This window comes from Cynoglossus semilaevis, chromosome 20 (assembly GCF_000523025.1).
Source record: "Cynoglossus semilaevis isolate Cse_v1.0 chromosome 20, Cse_v1.0, whole genome shotgun sequence".
NCBI classification, from domain to species: domain Eukaryota; kingdom Metazoa; phylum Chordata; class Actinopteri; order Pleuronectiformes; family Cynoglossidae; genus Cynoglossus; species Cynoglossus semilaevis.
Window position 1 is genome coordinate 14,858,845 of NC_024326.1, and position 17,294 is coordinate 14,876,138.

Genomic DNA, 17,294 nt, shown 5'->3' on the forward strand with positions numbered 1-17,294 from the left:
GGAGGTCAAAATCTCAGAGGGGACGGTTTTCATCATTGCAGCAGACGGAGGGGTGGGGTGAGGGCGGTGAATGTAAGAGAGTTTGAAGAAAAATGAAGAATAAAAGGAGATGGAGACAAACCAGGCCCCTGATTGGTGCAGACGGGCCCCGCCCACTACACAATAGCCAATCAGGAACTTCTGTTTAGTTTGAAAGATGCCAAGAAACCTGAGGAGTAAGATGATAAAAACCACAAGGATGGAACAATGATGTCATACACTGGCCAGCAGGGGGCGCTGCTCTCAGTGCCGTTGCAAAAAACTAAAAAGGAAACAAGAAAAACACAAACAAAACCTTCACCCGAGTCCGTCCAGTCCACGTGACTGTTCTGACCTGGAGGACCGGCGACAGTCTCAGACATGTACAAGGATATTTTCAAGGATGTTCCAGCACCACGTCATGAAAAGAAACCCAGAATCAGAGTCGTGTTACTGGGACTGTTGGGCTTCAGAACCAGGTGAACACAGGAACAAAGAACGGTTTAAACACGGCTGGAGTTCATGTGCTGATGTTTATTAGCTCCATCCAAGGTTTTGTGGCTGGAGCTCGGCTAACGGCTAACAGCTACCTCCAGTCGACGGGTGACGTCGTGTGTTGATACCGACCGTTAACATCGGGACTTCGATCGATAAAATATCTGTCACGATAATCAATAAAACTCCTAATATAAAAGACAACTCGTTATTTTCCCTCAACACCTTCCAGTGTCCGTCCTCGTCTGCCCCTTCCTAGAACCGGACTGACCCGGATGATGACGCGCCACTGAGTCGCGCATCAGTGACGTAAGAGCGCCACAAATAAAAGTACCGAAACATTAGTACAGTTTTACAGAAATATTTCACTAAAATAACAACATAATCTTTTATAAGCTGTTGGAATAATAATGACGTTACAATCGATCAGAAAATAGACATAACATGTCTTTTATTAATGTGTAATTATCGTCATTTAATGTAAACGAACGACATTGTAGCGAAAACATATAAAAATAAAGGTCAGACGAACCCGAACTCAGTTACTGTTATTATAACTAATGCTAAAGATGTTTTTTTACAAATACGAGAAAAAACGTAGATTATTTTTCATTTATATTGATCGATCAGAATCTTTAAACGTATTTATATTCAGAATTTTAAATTATTCAATAAATGAAAACAAATACAAAGATGTAGCGCAGTGGCAGTTACGTTGGTCTGACAATGACGACAGGCAGACCATTGATGACGTCACAGACCCCTCGGCCGTGCTGATTGGCATTCGCTCTCAGTTCCGACTGAGGAAATGACTCCTTTTATAGATGAACGCGGCGCCGCGCTGCGCGCTTCCGCATTCACACATAGAAACAGTCAGTCAACCGAAAACGAAGGAGGGGGGGGGCAGCCTCGGCACAGACACCTGGAGCGGGGACAGAGCAGCGGTACCGATCACCGGAAACCGATCAGTGAAGGTGAGTGGGGATTTCGGGGGTTTGGGAGGGGGGGGGGGGGGGCGGGGGGTTGGGGGGGGGGGGGGGGGGAGGGCTGAATAATGTTGTTGTTGAAGTTGTGGTGCTGGGGTTCAGGGTTGTGGGTGGATCCGTGTCTCAGATCAGAACGTGTCAGGTCCTGTTTCCACTCTGTACACTGAAGCCACTTCACTTCCTGATCCCAGATCAGAGCTCACACCACAGGCCAAAGGTCATGGTCCAGGACTCTCTCTGACACCATGTGATCAGGGGTCAGAGGTCAGAGGGTGTAGTAGTAGTTTGAAGTATAAAGTACTACAGGTGGAGAAATAACAACAGGATAGAAATCAGTGCTAAATGATAATATACAGTGAAAGGTCAGGTGAAAGGTCAGGTGAAAGGTCAGGTGACACGTCAGGTGACGTCTACATCATTCTATTCTTTAATAATCCAACACAACCACAGTCCCAGTTAGGACACATCAGCTGTCCTGTAGTTCGTCTTCATCACCAGTAGGTGGCGGTTAGACACATGTTCAGAGATTTCTTTTCTATTTGTTCACAATAAAACACAACAGGTGAAAACAGGTGTGAATCCAGCTGGAGTGTAAGAAAGTGTTCTGACGGACACAGAGGACGGACACAGAGGACGGACACAGAGGACGGACACAGAGGACACTTCTTCTTCTTTTTCACTTCCTGTCTTTTAAATTTAGATCCAACTTTCAGTGACATCACTTCCTGTTTTCTGGCTACAGATGATTTTTTTCACTTTGATGATCTTTAGTTGAGTCACATTAAAACTAAAAATATCCACCAATGACGTCACACCATGACGTCACACATGACATCACTAAAAGAAAACAAACAGTGAAAACTCCTGTTCATTTCATTAGTTCATTTCATTAACCGAGTCGACCTGATGTCCCAGCAGCAGCAGCAGCAGTAACAGCAGCAGCAGCAGGATGGGGAACCTGCTCAAAGTTCTGACCAAAGACATCGACAACAATGGAGGAAACTTTTTCCTGGACTTTGAAAGTATGAACAACACACAGACGGCCTCCAGCAGAGGTCAGTGTTTGAACTCTGACCTCTGACCTCTCCTTTGCAGATGCTCAACCTTCGCCCTCAGAAACAGAGGTGTGGGAGAGCGTGAACCAGGTTCTGACAGAGGCCCGAGAAGTTCTGGACGAGTTGCAGGCGTACACTGGAGCAGGAGAGGACATTCGACAGGTAGTAAGAACAGAACTGACCACAAGGGGGCATCAGTTGACCAGCAGCTTTGTTGTAGCTGCTGTAGAAATGTCTGGTGTGTGTATGTGTGTGTGTGTGTGTGTGTTCAGGCCATCCAGAGTCCAGGGGTGGAGCGTGTTCAGGAGAAGGCGTGGTCAGCTGTCGTCCCCCTCGTCTCTAAACTCAAAACCTTTTACGAATTTTCTGTGAAGCTCGGTGAGAACCTGAACACATCACATTAGTGTGTGATGTACCTGTCAGTCAAACAGCCACACCCACACCAAACCTCATAGAGAAAATCAGTGATTTTAGCTCAGACCAAAGTCCATATGAAAAGTCATCAGCTCCAGTCTGGTGTCACAGACCGGTCACAGCACAGACACACTTACAAACTCACGTGCACACACAGAGTCCAGTCTGCGCTGCCTCCTGGTGGTCCTCACCTGCTCCAGCAGCAGTTCAAGTCCCACTCAGCAGCTGGAGCAGAAACAGGCGCTGGCCCGACAGTTCGCTCACATCCTGCACTTCACGCTACGATTCGACGAGCTCAAGTTCAGTGAGCGGGAAACACACACCTCACACACACACACACACACCTCACTGCGTCCACCACCTATGGACTCAAAGTCCCAGCATGCATCTGCTGCTCCTGCCATCTGTTTCAGATGACCAACCCTGCCATTCAGAATGACTTCAGTTACTACAGACGCACCATCAGCCGCATGAAGATCAACAAGCTGAATGTGAGTCACACACACACACACACACACACACCGTCCCACTGTGGCTCTTGAACCTCACTGCACTGACTACACTTCCTGTGTCTTGACAATGCTGTGCTGCTGCCGTGTTTCAGGCGACTGAAGCGGGTGATGTAAATAATGAGTTGGCCAATCGGATGTCTTTGTTTTATGCCTGTGCCACGCCCATGCTGAAGACGCTAAGTGATGCGACATCAAAGTTTGTGTCAGATGTGAGTCCTTCATCCTGGATCTGAAACGATCTCATCTTTATTAGCATATATCTCGGCTACGCTAAGCTAAGCTTTTCCTCAGAACCCGGAGCTTCCTGTTGAAAACACCACCGACTGCCTCAGCACCATGGCCAGCGTCTGTAAGGTGATGCTGGAAACACCGTGAGTCTGACACCCCCCACCACACCCCCCAAAAAAAAAAAAACTAAGAACCACTGAACTACAGCCTTCAACACCTGTCTGTGTGTGTGTGTGTGTGTGTACCTGTGTTCTTTCAGGGAGTACCGCAGTCGTTTCCATAGCGATGAAACCGTCCTGTTTTGTCTGCGTGTGATGGTCGGCGTCATCATCCTCTACGATCACGTTCATCCAGCGGGAGCCTTTGTCAAGACATCCAACATAGACGTGAGTACGAACACTGCAGCTGTCAATCACAAGTGTCATCCACCAACACCAACAGAGCTACAGTCGCCCCCTGTTGGCTCAGATCTCTAATACAGTCTGTGTTTGTAGATGAAGGGCTGCATCAGAGTTCTGAAGGAGCAGCCGGCGAGCAGCGTGGAGGGATTACTCAACGCACTCAGGTCTGTCCCAGGTTTTTACTCATCCAACACAAGGAGTCCAACTGTTAACTGTCATTTATACTGCCCCCTGCAGGTACACCACCAAACATCTAAACGATGAAACCACCTCCAAGCAAATCAAAAATATGTTACTGTCCAATTAACCACCCCCCCAAACCCCCCCGACATCAGGAGACGTACAGATGAGCCGACGACTGAACAAAGACTTAAGCTAACGCTTCCTTACGTCTTCAGTTTTACGTTTCTTAACTGTCAGTTGTGAAATAATGTTGGTTAAAAAAATGACTGAAAATAACAATTGTTGTTTTAATTGTTGAGTTAAAGTCACTCTTCCAAACCAGAGTTCATGGTGTGGGAGGCTGATAGGGTGATGGTAGAGGCGTGTAGCTAATAAAAAAATCTCTCGCTGTGTTTCAGCTTTTTAACCTTTTCTCAGGTGATTTTGTTTTTTACTTTTTCTTTTTTAACATTTATGTGTTAGTGCTGGAACCACTGATATGGACTTGGAACGAATGGACACGGTGACAGTGAACTGTTATCAATGACATTTATTAAATGTGTTGTGTTTAATAAAGAGCCAAAAATCTACTCAACAAAACTGTCATTAACTCAACGAGTTAGGTTTCAATAAAAATTGAATTAATGTCAGTTTTTACCTCACAACTAGAGGGCAGACTCCTGCACTCGTGTTCTGATATATAATCTGATTTTATTTCGTTTTAAAACCAACTTTGTAACTTGGTTGTTGAGTTGAAAATAAATATTTTTAAATAAAAGTACTTTCTTCTCATTCAATTCTGATAAAAGTTCCATTTTTAACAAAGTAACCTTTAAAGAATGTACTCGGTCAACACTGGTGCTGAAATGAAGTTTGTCCGAGTGGAGTTGCCGTTTTCTTACTGTCCAAGATGGCGCCCAACTGGTGCATGCGCAAATGGCAGCGACGCAGATCGGGCAGGCGACGCAGACCGGGCAGTGAGATCAGCCCTGACTTAGCACTCTACGCCCACCTGACACAGGCTGAGCGATGCATCCTGGGAACCGCAGTTCATCGTCCGCAGCCCTGCTGGAAGGTAGAAGATAAAAACAACACAAAACAAAATGGTTTCCGGTCGAGACTTTCACCAGAGAACGACGTTCTAAAGACACAGGCGGAAAACCCGTTTGTTCTGTGAAAGCTGAAGGAAAACGTGAACGCGAAGACGCAGTAGAACTACAACTCCCACGTCACCTACGTCACAACGTCACCAAAGGAGTGGAAAAAAGCGCAGCCGCTTCCGTGTTGTTCTCCTCGTCTTATTTTGGTCCAGAGAAAACGGCTCCGGCGTCGGTAGAATCTGAGCGTCATGGTTGTTGTGTAAACGGAGCTGTGTCTTCTCCTTCTCCTTCTCCTTCTCCTTCCTTCCTCCTCCACGATGTCGCTGCTCCACAGTTCCAGGAAAAAGGACAAGCGCGTCCTGTGCGGAACCTGCCCGGACCCCAAATGTCAGGCTCGGCTCTTCTTCCCCGCTCACGGCTCCGTCAGTATCGAATGCACAGAGTGCGGCCAGAGACACGAACAGCGGAACCTGCTGCAGGTCCAGGAGGTGACGGACCCGGACGTGGTTCTGCACAACCTGCTTCGGAACGCGCTGCTCGGCGTCACCGGGGCCCCGAAGAAGGGAACCGAGCTGGTGAAGGTGATGGGTCTGTCCAACTACCACTGCAAGCTGCTGTCACCGGTGCTGAGCAGGTAACACACCGACACACCGTGAACAAATCCACACCAGTTAAACAGCCGAGATCGCGCAAGGATATAAAATGTTTGGACTTCCCCTCTTCAAATTAGTCACATTTTGTATCCACTTCACACTCTAAGATGTATGCTAACATATTAGCACGCAGTACATGTTGTATGCTAACTTTTGGACAAATTCTATTTTGAAAGTAAACCACATACATTTAGTTTAGGTATCATTTGTTATGTGTTTTTCTTTGGCTAAATAGTAGCTAATTATGTTACTTGTTTGTTTTTGTTTTTTTGCTAATCTTTTTTAGCACACTTGTTTTCAAGCTGCTTCCAGAACAACATTTAGCTCTTCTGGCTGTCTTGTTTGAATTTTAGCAAATTTACTTTTTTTCTATTTTTAAAACATAAAATCTTCAAACATAAGTTGTACATAACTCATTAGAACACATTTTTTCCACCCATTCGAATGAAACGTAATCATAGTCTGGTGTATTACAGGAAGAGCAGTTGATATTTTTCAATTATCAAATCTGGCTTCTGCTGTTCAACATGTCCACATCCCAGAATTGATAAACCATGAAATTGGAACTTTTAATTAAATTAAAGGTAAAATAAAAATGAATCCCTTAATACTAAATACCTAAACCAGAGAGAAGAGAGGAAATAAGATGGCAAGAAGAACATTATTTTTTCTTCTTCTTTTTTTTTTTTTGTGGTCATACTGTATTTTGTCCAAGTTTAAATTGTTTTTGGCCATACAGTGCTATAACTATTACAGCCAGGGTGAATGAAAATAACGGCATTATGGACATTATTACATTGTCTGGTGTTTAGAGAGGACGGTAAAGTTTGGTGAATATGACATAAATGTGAGACGCACATGCGTGTGTTTGATCGTCTGCCCTGAGCCTTTTTGGTTCTTCGGCGTTACGTGTCCTGAAACCTCCACTCTCCTTCTCCTTCTCCTTCTCCTTCTTCTTCTCCTTCTCCTTCTCCTTCTCCTTCCTTCCTCCTCCACGATGTCGCTGCTCCACAGTTCCAGGAAAAAGGACAAGCGCGTCCTGTGCGGAACCTGCCCGGACCCCAAATGTCAGGCTCGGCTCTTCTTCCCCGCTCACGGCTCCGTCAGTATCGAATGCACAGAGTGCGGCCAGAGACACGAACAGCGGAACCTGCTGCAGGTCCAGGAGGTGACGGACCCGGACGTGGTTCTGCACAACCTGCTTCGGAACGCGCTGCTCGGCGTCACCGGGGCCCCGAAGAAGGGAACCGAGCTGGTGAAGGTGATGGGTCTGTCCAACTACCACTGCAAGCTGCTGTCACCGGTGCTGAGCAGGTAACACACCGACACACACACACACCGACACACCGTGAACAAATCCACACCAGTTAAACAGCCGAGATCGAACTTTTAGTAAAAGTCCAGCCCGGGTGACCGCGGAGCCACAGCTCCAGTGTCTCGTAAACACGTCTGATGAACAGCGGACAGTTGTCCTCCTCCACCCAACACCACCTGTTTGTGGTGGGCGTAATGTGTTGAAGAGTTAGCCGCAGTGGCGCCCCCTGGAGGAGTGGGAGTCCGATCCTGAAGCTCGTTAGAGGATAGTCTCTAGGAGTGTATGTTGGTATGAGTGGACGTGTTCTCTGACCCCACGTGTTCTCTGACCCCTGATTCATGACCCCCCCCCCCCCCCCCCCCCCCCACCGTGGGAACCTTGTCTGTTTTGTTGCCCACAGATATGGGATGGACAAACAAACGGGGAAGGCCAAGCTGCTGAAGGACATGAACCAAGGTGAGATGTTCGACTGCTCTCTGCTGGGAGACAGGGCCTTCCTGATCGAGCCGGACCACGTGTCCACCATGGGCTACGGCAAAGACCGCTCCGGAAGCCTGGTCTACCTCCACGACACGCTGGAGGAAGTCAAAAAAGCCAATGGCAACAGAGAGTGTCTCATCCCCGTCCACGTGGATGGAGACGGCCACTGCCTGGTCCACGCCGTCTCCAGAGCGCTGGTGGGCAGAGAGCTGTTCTGGCACGCCCTGAGGGAGAACCTGAAGCAGAATTTCAAGCAGAACCTGAGCCACTACAAAGCTTTGTTCCAGGACTTCATCGACTCTGCGGAGTGGGAGGACATCATCAACGAGTGCGACCCCCTCTTTGTGCCACCTGAGGGCGTGCCGCTCGGACTGCGCAACATCCACATATTTGGTCTTGCCAACGTCCTGCACCGGCCAATCATCCTGCTTGACTCGTTGAGTGGAATGAGGAGTTCCGGCGACTACTCCGCCACCTTCCTGCCCGGCCTGGTGGCCGAGGAGCAGTGTCGGGGCAAGGACGGGAAGCTGAACAAACCGATCTGCATCGCCTGGAGCAGCTCCGGCAGGAACCACTACATACCCCTGGTGGGGATAAAGAACACCATGCTGCCCAAGCTGCCCGCACGCCTGCTGCCCAAGGCGTGGGGCGTTCCACAGGAACTCATCAAGAAGTACATCAAACTGGAGCAGGACGGGAGCTGCGTGATCGGGGGCGACCGCAGCCTGCAGGACAAGTACCTGATGAGACTGGTCAACGCCATGGAGGAGGTGTTCATGGAAAAACACGGCATCCACCCGTCACTTGTGGCCGACGTGCATCAGTACGTCTACAGGAGAACCGGTGTGATCGGCATCCAGCCGGAGGAGGTGATCGAGGCGGCCAAGAGGTCGGTGATTGAGAACCGGCTGCACCGCTGCCTCATTTGTGGCGCCCTGTCGGAGCTGCATGTCCTGCAGGAGTGGCTGGTTCCTGGGGGGAAGCTCTACAACTTAGCCAAGTCCACGCACGGCCAGCTGCGTCCGGACAAGAACTACAGCTTCCCACTCAACAACGTGGTCTGCTCTTACGACCCCAACAAGGACGTGCTGGTGCCGGACTACAAACTCAGTTCCTTCAACACCTGCAACTGGTGCCACGGCACATCGGTCCGACACGTACGTGGCGACGGCTCGGTAGTGTACGTCGACGGGGACAGAACCAACGCCCACTCCCAAGGGGGTAAATGTGGGTGTGGCTTCAAACATTACTGGGATGAAAAGGAATACGACAACCTCCCTGAAGCCTTCCCCATCACCCTGGAGTGGGGCGGCCGCGTGGTCCGGGAGACGGTGTACTGGTTCCAGTACGAGACCGACTCTGCGCTGAACAGTAACGTCTACGACGTGGCCATGAAGCTGGTCACCAAACACTTCCCCGGGGAGTTTGGCAGTGAAATCCTGGTCCAGAAGGTGGTGAACACTATTCTGCACCACACCGCCAAGAGGAACCCCGACGAGTACAACCCGGTGTCCATCGACGGCGCTCACGTCCAGCGTCTGAAGGATGCCGAAGAGGTTCGACCGGCAGCGGCGGAGCCTCAGCCTCCGACCAAAATAATCCTGACGGGTCAGAAAGCAAAAACGCTCCACAAGGAGGAGCTGACGATGAGTCGGGCGGAGCGCAGCCTCCAGCAGAGCATCAGCGAACAAGCCTCCGTCGCCCAGAAACGACGGACCGATCAGCTGAAGCAGGAGCAAAGAGGCCACTGTCGAACCAAGTCTTCCTCGTCTCCGCCCAGCGGCTCGCCGGCGACGTCCTCCTCCTCTGCTCCGGCCACACCCACCAAGTCCGCTTCATCCTCTCCTTCCTCCGTATCCAACAAGGAGAAGAAGATTCGCGTGACGACCAGCGATGGCAGGCAGGCCATGCTGACGCTGCAGCCTCAGACCACCTTCTCAGAACTCCAGCGGAGCGTAGCCAACCAGTTTGGCGTGCCAGCAGCGAGGCAGTGCATACGATATGGCTTCCCACCCAAAGAACTGGCCCCACCCAGGGACGGCGAGGAAAACGAGCCCTTGGTGCTGCAGCATGGTGACAGGGTTACGGTGGAGATACTGAAGGGCCCCGAGGGCCGTGGCCCCGGCCCCGCCTCCGTCCCCAGAGCCTCCAGTTCAAACCCTATCCTGGACCCAGTGAACAATGAGGACAATAGGACGTCCAGCAGGATGAGCAGCCGTGAACTGCAGGACAACATCGACCTGGAGATGTCCTCGCTCTGCCTTCTGGCAACACTGATGGGTACGATCATGTGACTGTCATGTGACTTCTCTGTTTTTAGGCCTTTCAAGCAGAATAAAGTCAAGACAATTTAGAATCTAATTAGGACTTGACTGAGGCTGCAGCCATCTTAGATCAGAGACCAAACACCAATCAGAGATTTTAGTTCAGACCAAAGTCCATGGAGAAAATCAGAGATTTTAGTTCAGACCAAAGTCCATGGAGAAAATCAGAGATTTTAGTTCAGACCAAAGTCCATGGAGAAAATCAGAGATTTTAGTTCAGACCAAAGTCCATGGAGAAAATCAGAGATTTTAGTTCAGACCAAAGTCCATGGAGAAAATCAGAGATTTTAGTTCAGACCAGTGAAGTCCAGCAGGTGTCAGTGGCGGGTCCGTTGTTTTTGTTACCTGTAACTGACTCCTGGCCTTTATTGCCGTTACTTCTCTCTCCTCAGGTGAAGATGTGTGGTCTTACGCTAAGAAGCTTCCACAGTTATTCCAACAGGGCGGCGTCTTCTACAACATCGTGAAGAAGGACATGGGTGAGTTTTTTCAGGTATCTTCTGATTGGCCAGCGCTCTTCATGGGTGAAGACAGCGCGTGTCCTTTTGTACTGACCGTCTTTTTTTTTGCTCAGGTCTGAATGATGGTAAACACTGCACTTTGCCTCATCTGACGGGGAAGACGTTTGTCTTTAATGAAGCTGAGCAGCGTTTGGAGCTGTGTGTGGACGCTGCTGGACACTTCCCCGTCAGTCCTGATGTAGAGGAGCTGGTGAGGGAGGCCGTGGTGCAGCTGCGCACAGAACCGGCGGCCACCAGAGGCAGCAGAGAGTCCAGCCCGGGGCAGAGCGCCCTGAGGCTGGGCAGCGGTGGCGTCGTCCGTAAGAAGGAACCTCTGCAGAATGTGGCAGCCTTCCAGGGCAAAGGGCATTCTCTGGGCAGCGGCGTAGGCTCCTCCCCTTCACCTGAGCACCGGCCAATCACACGGCAGCACAGTGGCGGCGTGGACCTGAGTTCCAGCGTGTCGGACGTCTCCGCTGACGCCGGTGGAGAGCTGGTGCGCGTGGCGCCAGGTTTTGTAACGATGAAGGACGGCCGCGGTCTGGACCCGAGTCTGATGGAACAACAGCGTAGGAAACTGCAGGAGATGGTTTCTTCAATCCAGGCCTCCATGGAATGTCATCTGCGTGAGCAGCAGAGCGCCACCGCCTCCGTCGCTGCTGGTGATGGAGCCGTTAAGGAGCGGGCCCAGGAGGATCGGTCAGCTGACGGATTACCTTGTGGGGATCTGGAGGAGTCGGACGACATGGAAAGTCAGGAAGCTGGACAGGGTGGCGCCACCGAGCCCATGGATCACTCCTGATCGCAACCTCCCCCCCACCCCCAAGCTATAACCCTACTATCATGGCTAACATCTTTGTGTCATTTCGCAGCAGGTGGGACGCCAAAGTCGGTCTACGTCGCGTTTCCTTGTCTTTACTGCATGACTTAAGTGTAGGACGCCGTCCTCGTCTGTCCTCGCAGATCTTCAGGGGCAGGACAGGAGGTGATGAGATGACGCGTGAGACACACTTTATTTGATGTATTGTCATTGGCCGTGGTTTGTGCCTCAGCTGGCGGCGTCACGTAGACAAATTATTAACTCCGTTTTTTTACAACACCTTCTTCTTTTGAGTTTGTAGCAACGGAATAAACGAATGTCCGTAAACCCTGAGGTAGGACAGCACACGAAGTTTCATCAACAATCATCGGAGTAGAGTTTTCTTTATATTTTGTTGTAAATCGAGTCTTAATCAAAGGCCGAGCTGCAAAGAGCGCCCCCACAGGGCAGCCTACATTATAGCTTAATGTTAGCTTCATCTTTTCTTTTCTCATGTTTGGAAGCACAGGCGCAATTGCACCACCCACTGATGACAGATGCCCCTGTTGGTGAAGAGAGGTACTGGCTTGAAACGTTTGACATTTTTACACTGCTGATTCAGACTCAAAGTAGAGACTAGTGCCACCTGTCTGTGAGGTTTGCAGTATTTTTTTTTAATCAGATCTTTAGTTTTTTTTAATGAGGGAATTCCAAGTTACTCTAGAATGAGACGACAGAACTAGAACGATGGAATAATTCCACCTCAACATTGTTATTATTTACAAGAATCCAAATTTTCACTAAGTGGCATTTAGCAGGTGCAAGTGATTGTTCTAGGGGAGCTATAATTACCCTCCCAGGTAAAACAAATGACAAAAATATTTGCCATTGTTCAGTGTTAGCAGCTGTGCTTCAGAACTGTGTTTCATTTATTTATTTAATCTCTGATTTTCTCCATGGACTTTGGTCTGAACTAAAATCTCTGATTTTCTCCATGGACTTTGGTCTGGACTAAAATCTCTGATTTTCAGGTTTTTCTTTCTGCACCAGAGCTAATGTTCAGTCTATAAACTGAATTCAGCCTCTGCATCAGGGTGGTTCCAACAGCAGGGGGTGCTCTTAGTGCAGTCAACTCTGCCTGAGTCACCTGAACAATGTTTTGTTCTAATCCACTGGAGAGGTGACGTCACCCAGAAATTAAACAGCAAACATTTCACTTTGTAGAGAAACCACTTCCTGTTCTTCACTTCCTGTCAGCGCTGACTTTAGTTCCTGGTGTTTGGACTTTGCTCTGGTTTGCTAATCCAATAAAACATTTAACTTTGAGCTCAGACATGGCTGTGCATGTGATCACTTTTCAAACCACAATAAAAACCAAAACAAAGCAGTTCCTTCTCCAGTTCTGATTCCTTTGTCTTTTGTCTTTATCGTCCATGGTTTCAGTTCCTGGCCTACAGTTGAAGTATTCGACCAGGTTCTCTGGTCTGGTCCACACCCGTCTGCTGGACTCAGACCAGAGACTCTGGAGTCAGAGCTGAAGTATGAGAACAAACTTATCTGAGACTTGGCCTGAAGAACCAGCTCCTCTGTCCAGGTCCAGGTCCAGGTCCAGTGCTGTTTAAACTTCTCTTCATTTGACCTTTTAACCTTTCAGTTGGACCAGAGTGGCCCTGGTCCGGTTCCTCCTCTGGACTCTGTTGTTATCGTTTCCTGTTCAGGGCAGAAAAAAAAACACTCCTCTGTAGTTTAGGCATTTAGCTTGAGCATTTAGCTTGAGCATTTAGCTTGAGCATTTAGCGTAGCTTGACTGAGCGTTAGCTTGAGTTCACGTTGTACGCTCCACTCACCACCTCCAGGAACACAACGAGTTTTCACTGAGTTTTCCGTGAGCTCACTGTGAGTAACTGGACCAAACCTACGAGGGATTGTTCACAGAACTGTTTATTCATCGTTAGCTTTGACTTTTCAAACTGAAAATCACATCCACTCACAGAATTTAAGCTTTGAAAGAGTTCCTGGGTCAGAACTGAAGAATCTTTACTACTTTCATACTTCTACCCATGCCCAGAGGGAGCTGAAGGGGGCGCTGTGAATCCAAAGTTGGAGGACAGCTGAAATAAACAACGTGAGGTGAAAGTAGAAGGAAAATAAACGGAGACAAACGGTTTATGATTCAACTGTCAGTTACAGTCAGAGTCAGTTACAGTAACAAAGTCAGTACTGTCAGAGTCAGTTACTGTCAGAGTCAGTACTGTCAGAGTCAGTACTGTCAGAGTCAGTACTGTCAGAGTCAGTACTGTCAGAGTCAGTACTGTCAGAGTCAGTACTGTCAGAGTCAGTCAGTACTGTCAGAGTCAGTTACAGTAACAAAGTCAGTACTGTCAGAGTCAGTACTGTCAGAGTCAGTTACAGTCAGAGTCAGTACTGTCAGAGTCAGTTACAGTCAGAGTCAGTACTGTCAGAGTCAGTTACAGTCAGAGTCAGTACTGTCAGAGTCAGTTACAGTCAGAGTCAGTACTGTCAGAGTCAGTTACAGTCAGAGTCAGTACTGTCAGAGTCAGTTACAGTCAGAGTCAGTACTGTCAGAGTCAGTTACAGTCAGAGTCAGTACTGTCAGAGTCAAACTCAGAGTCGGCGCCACCATCAGGTCACTCTTTCTTCACAATAATAATAATCATTTATTGAAGGAGAAGAAGTTTTAGGTTTTGGTTTTTTTATCTGCGTTTTTTAAACCTAGATGAGAAACTGAGTTCCATGGAACTATTACTGTGTTCTACGGAAACATTTACAGTTATCACTTCACTTACAATCATTGATTCAATTACGATTTGAAGTCATTTCACATTCCAAACATCACAACTGTCACGTCATTGAGTTCATTCACATTTATAATTTAAAAGAATCTTAACACATTTAAATGGATAATTATTAGGGACGTCCAGTATTAACTTTTGGCTGTGGTGAAGTTAAGTGTTGCCTGCTCACTAAGGTGAGGGGTAAAAACAGAGTTATTTCAGTTATGTTCTGCCCCCTAGTGGACAGAATTGAATAACTACTGAGCTCCTGGTAATATTTCTTTATTTCTCTGTCCAAACCAGTGTCAGAGTTGCTGCACCAGCATTCTACAGACAATCACCTGGTTATCACTGTAGATTAATGAAAGAAGCTACAATGCTGCCATCTAGTGGCCAGAGCCTTGTTGAGCGTTGATAATGGTCTGCGTTCATTTCTTATTGTGACGGTCGGTGAATAAATGTTTATGTTCTGGTCTGACCTTCTACTTTTTCTGACGGTTCTTGGCTGCCTTGAACGCACCATGTTGTAGTGCACATGCGCAGTGGGTTCTGTTCCTTGTGTTGGAACGCTTTGTCGTGCGCTGTGTCTGACAACAGCGCCGACTACGGGTGAGGAGGTGGAGAAGGAGGAGTTTCTGGAGAATCTGGACTGAGAGTTTAGAACCAGTGACTGCAGCTAAAAGTCCTTCAGAGACCGAGGCGTCTGATTGGTCTGTCCCCGGGGCTTTGAACTATTTTCAGGGCAGTCATCGTTTGGCCAAAGCCAGGCGTTGCCTTATCGGGTTTTCATTATCGGAGAAAAAAAACCCCGATAAAGATTCTAACAGATAAGCTAACATCAGTCGGCCGATGTTATCGGACATCCCTAATAACCATCTCAGCTGCAGCGACTATACTTTGAGTTATAATCACGGTCTAGTGGTCTACAGACAGGTGGCGCAGTCTCAGGCGTCTTCAGGAATAAATGACGGCGAGTCTTCTTCCACGAACGTCCAGTCGTCCCTGGTCATGTGATCTCCGTGAGTTTCTAGATGTTTCTGGAACGAGGCTAGCTGGTTGAAGCGCCGGCCACAACTGCGGCAGGTGAACGGCTTCTCTCCGGTGTGAATCCTCGTGTGAATCTTCAGCTGATTGGTGTTCCTGAAGAACTTCCCACAGGTCCGGCAGCGGTGGGGTTTCTCTCCCAGGTGGATTTTCTGGTGAGCGTTCACACCCGACTTGTCCACGAAGCCTTTGCCGCAGAAGCCGCACTGGTACGGCCGCTCCCCGCTGTGGACCCTCAGGTGGACGCTCAGGGACGTGCTCTGTCTGAAGCTCCTCCCACAGACCTGACAGGCGTACGGCCTCTCGTCCGTGTGGACTCTGGTGTGACGGATCAGGCGCTCCAGCAGGGCAAAGGTCATTCCGCAGAAGCGGCACTCGTGCGGCTTCTCGTCCGTGTGGATGATCCGGTGGGCTCGCAGCGAGGACGCCTGGCCAAACGTCCTTCCACAGGTCTTACACAGGAAGGGCTTCTCTCCTGTGTGGATTCTCATGTGCTGGTTCAACGCCGACTTCTGGTTGAAGCAGTTCCCACATGTTTCACAGGTGTACGGCTTCTCCCCCGTGTGGGTCCTGACGTGCTGGAGGTGAAGGTATCGGCGCTGGGATGTCTTTCCACATGTCTCACATTTAAAGGTTTTTTTAGTTTTGGGAGCAGGAGGCCGGCTCTTTGTTCCCTGGTCAACGGCGACATCACTTCCTGTCTGGCCACAGCTCCCAAATCCAGGAGAGTTTTCAGAAAGTGAGGCTTCAGTCAGGTCAACGTTCTGAGCCTTGTCCTGCTTCAGGAGCAGCTGCTCCTCTCTTTCCACCTCCTCCTCCTTAATCCATAGAGCCTCAGTATTTTCTCTGTCCAACCTGGACTTCTGCTGCTGTGATCGCTCTGGATGAAGACAAGGATGTCAGTAAATGGACACTAATGTCAACAGGGAAATCAACGTAGAGTCAAAGTTCTCAGTAAATTGTAAACAAAAAAAACAATTAAGCTGAAGTGGATCAATGGCTCCTGTGTCTAAATTAAGTTGAAGTGGATCAATGGCTCCTGTGTCCCTCAGTAAATTGTAAACAAAAAAAACAACTAAATTAAGTTGAAGTGGATCAATGGCTCCTGTGTCTAGGGAACAAAGACACGGACTTTGGTCTGCACTAAAATCTCTGATTTTCTCTATGGACTTTGGTCTGAACTAAAATCTCTGATTTTCTCTATGGACTTTGGTCTGAACTAAAATCTCTGATTTTAAATAAATAACTGTTAACTTTGAACCTCAATTTTCTCTATGGACTTGTAACACACATACAGTACACACACACACACACACACTAGTTTCAGTCCAGTGTCTGTTTTTTTTCTTACCTGTCCTCCTCTGATGGCTACTTCTGACTACATCCAGCAGAGGGTGCTGATGTTCCCACGTGGAGGTGCAGAGAAATCTCTCTATGACGCTGAATATGTCGTCAACAGCAGCTGTCAGCTCTTCATCCACAAAGCGGTTCTGACTGTGGCGGTGAGTCCTGGTTGTGGTTGGAGAGAGGTCAGAGGTCAGCTGTCCTCTGTCCCCGTCAGAAGGAGTTCCCTCCTCCTCCTCCTCCTGCTGCTGCTGCTTCAGAACCAGCTGCTCCACATCCTGAGTGCTACAAAAGTCCAGCTGCTCCTCCTTCGTGTGTGGAGTCAGACTGCAGCTCCTCTCCTCCTCCTCCTCCTTGCAGACAGGGAGCAGAGGAGGCTCTGGACGGACAGAGACACAGTGAATGTGGGGAGGTTCTTGAATCAAACCATTGTTGCTGCGCTGGGATCAGTTCTGACACCTGGGTTTTACTAACCTGTCGTGGGCCTCAGCCCACCTGGGTCCCGACCGTCTCTGTCCGCCTGCTGCCCAGTGAAGACCGACTCCAGCAGAGACCACAGGTCGTCAGCGGCAGCACAGATTCTCTGCTTCACAAACTCTTCTCCAACGTTACAGTGGCTCCCTGCGAGGCGCCCCCCCCCCCCCCCGGGGGCGAGGGGGAGGCGCGCCC

At 49.0% G+C, this 17,294-nt stretch overlaps 3 protein-coding genes and 1 long non-coding RNA gene across 8 annotated transcripts in view; 2 read left to right on the forward strand and 2 right to left on the reverse strand.

Annotated features, from left to right (window-relative positions):
* The first annotated feature begins 1,199 nt into the window (after positions 1–1,199).
* Positions 1,200–5,047, forward strand: LOC103396849 (protein FAM49B). 4 transcript variants are annotated; one of them, XM_017042165.2, is made up of 11 exons: positions 1,207–1,487; positions 2,418–2,521; positions 2,595–2,716; positions 2,827–2,932; positions 3,126–3,268; positions 3,382–3,459; positions 3,573–3,689; positions 3,772–3,851; positions 3,968–4,094; positions 4,203–4,273; positions 4,347–4,605. In XM_017042165.2, exons 2-11 carry the CDS (start codon positions 2,449–2,451, stop codon positions 4,414–4,416), a joined length of 987 nt encoding a protein of 328 aa, XP_016897654.1. In that variant the 5' UTR covers positions 1,207–1,487; positions 2,418–2,448; the 3' UTR covers positions 4,417–4,605. The 4 variants fall into 4 exon arrangements, with proteins under 4 accessions (XP_024908329.1, XP_024908330.1, XP_016897654.1 ...); XM_025052561.1 differs by having other exon boundaries at positions 1,200–1,487; positions 4,203–5,047; XM_025052562.1 differs by having other exon boundaries at positions 1,200–1,487; positions 2,421–2,521; positions 4,203–5,047.
* Positions 5,048–5,196: 149 nt separating this feature from the next.
* Positions 5,197–12,829, forward strand: vcpip1 (valosin containing protein (p97)/p47 complex interacting protein 1). 2 transcript variants are annotated; one of them, XM_008335096.3, is made up of 5 exons: positions 5,197–5,667; positions 7,008–7,338; positions 7,740–10,099; positions 10,536–10,622; positions 10,718–12,829. In XM_008335096.3, the coding sequence occupies exons 2-5, from the start codon at positions 7,022–7,024 to the stop codon at positions 11,443–11,445; spliced, it is 3,492 nt and encodes a 1,163-aa protein (XP_008333318.1). In that variant the 5' UTR covers positions 5,197–5,667; positions 7,008–7,021; the 3' UTR covers positions 11,446–12,829. The 2 variants fall into 2 exon arrangements, with proteins under 2 accessions (XP_008333318.1, XP_008333319.1); XM_008335097.3 differs by lacking the exon at positions 7,008–7,338 and having other exon boundaries at positions 5,197–6,005.
* On the reverse strand, positions 11,847–13,710 carry LOC112486299 (uncharacterized). Its single transcript, XR_003048711.1, has 3 exons — positions 13,434–13,710; positions 13,290–13,357; positions 11,847–13,152 (listed from the first exon to the last, which is right to left on the reverse strand). It is a non-coding gene; the product is annotated as an uncharacterized LOC112486299 (long non-coding RNA).
* Positions 13,711–14,504: 794 nt separating this feature from the next.
* LOC103396860 (putative zinc finger protein 286B) overlaps positions 14,505–17,294 on the reverse strand; it is a 5,060-nt gene continuing 2,270 nt past the window's right edge. Inside the window, exons 5-8 of the mRNA XM_025052460.1 lie at positions 17,100–17,257; positions 16,846–17,004; positions 16,633–16,785; positions 14,505–16,161 (exon numbers count right to left, since the gene is read on the reverse strand). Coding sequence (XP_024908228.1) covers positions 15,182–16,161; positions 16,633–16,785; positions 16,846–17,004; positions 17,100–17,257 — 1,450 coding nt within the window. The 3' untranslated portion in view covers positions 14,505–15,181. The remainder of the gene's footprint in view (positions 16,162–16,632; positions 16,786–16,845; positions 17,005–17,099; positions 17,258–17,294) is intronic.

Bases quoted from the DNA above. Each gene is read 5' to 3' on its own strand.
- LOC103396849 (XM_025052561.1), top strand. From the start codon at position 2,449: ATGGGGAACCTGCTCAAAGTTCTGACCAAAGACATCGACAACAATGGA. The intron at 3,269-3,381 runs TTCAGTGAGCGG...CATCTGTTTCAG, and splicing joins TACGATTCGACGAGCTCAAG to ATGACCAACCCTGCCATTCA. The intron at 3,460-3,572 runs GTGAGTCACACA...GCCGTGTTTCAG, and splicing joins TGAAGATCAACAAGCTGAAT to GCGACTGAAGCGGGTGATGT.
- vcpip1 (XM_008335097.3), top strand. From the start codon at position 5,689: ATGTCGCTGCTCCACAGTTCCAGGAAAAAGGACAAGCGCGTCCTGTGC. The intron at 6,006-7,739 runs GTAACACACCGA...TGTTGCCCACAG, and splicing joins CTGTCACCGGTGCTGAGCAG to ATATGGGATGGACAAACAAA. The intron at 10,100-10,535 runs GTACGATCATGT...CTCTCTCCTCAG, and splicing joins CCTTCTGGCAACACTGATGG to GTGAAGATGTGTGGTCTTAC.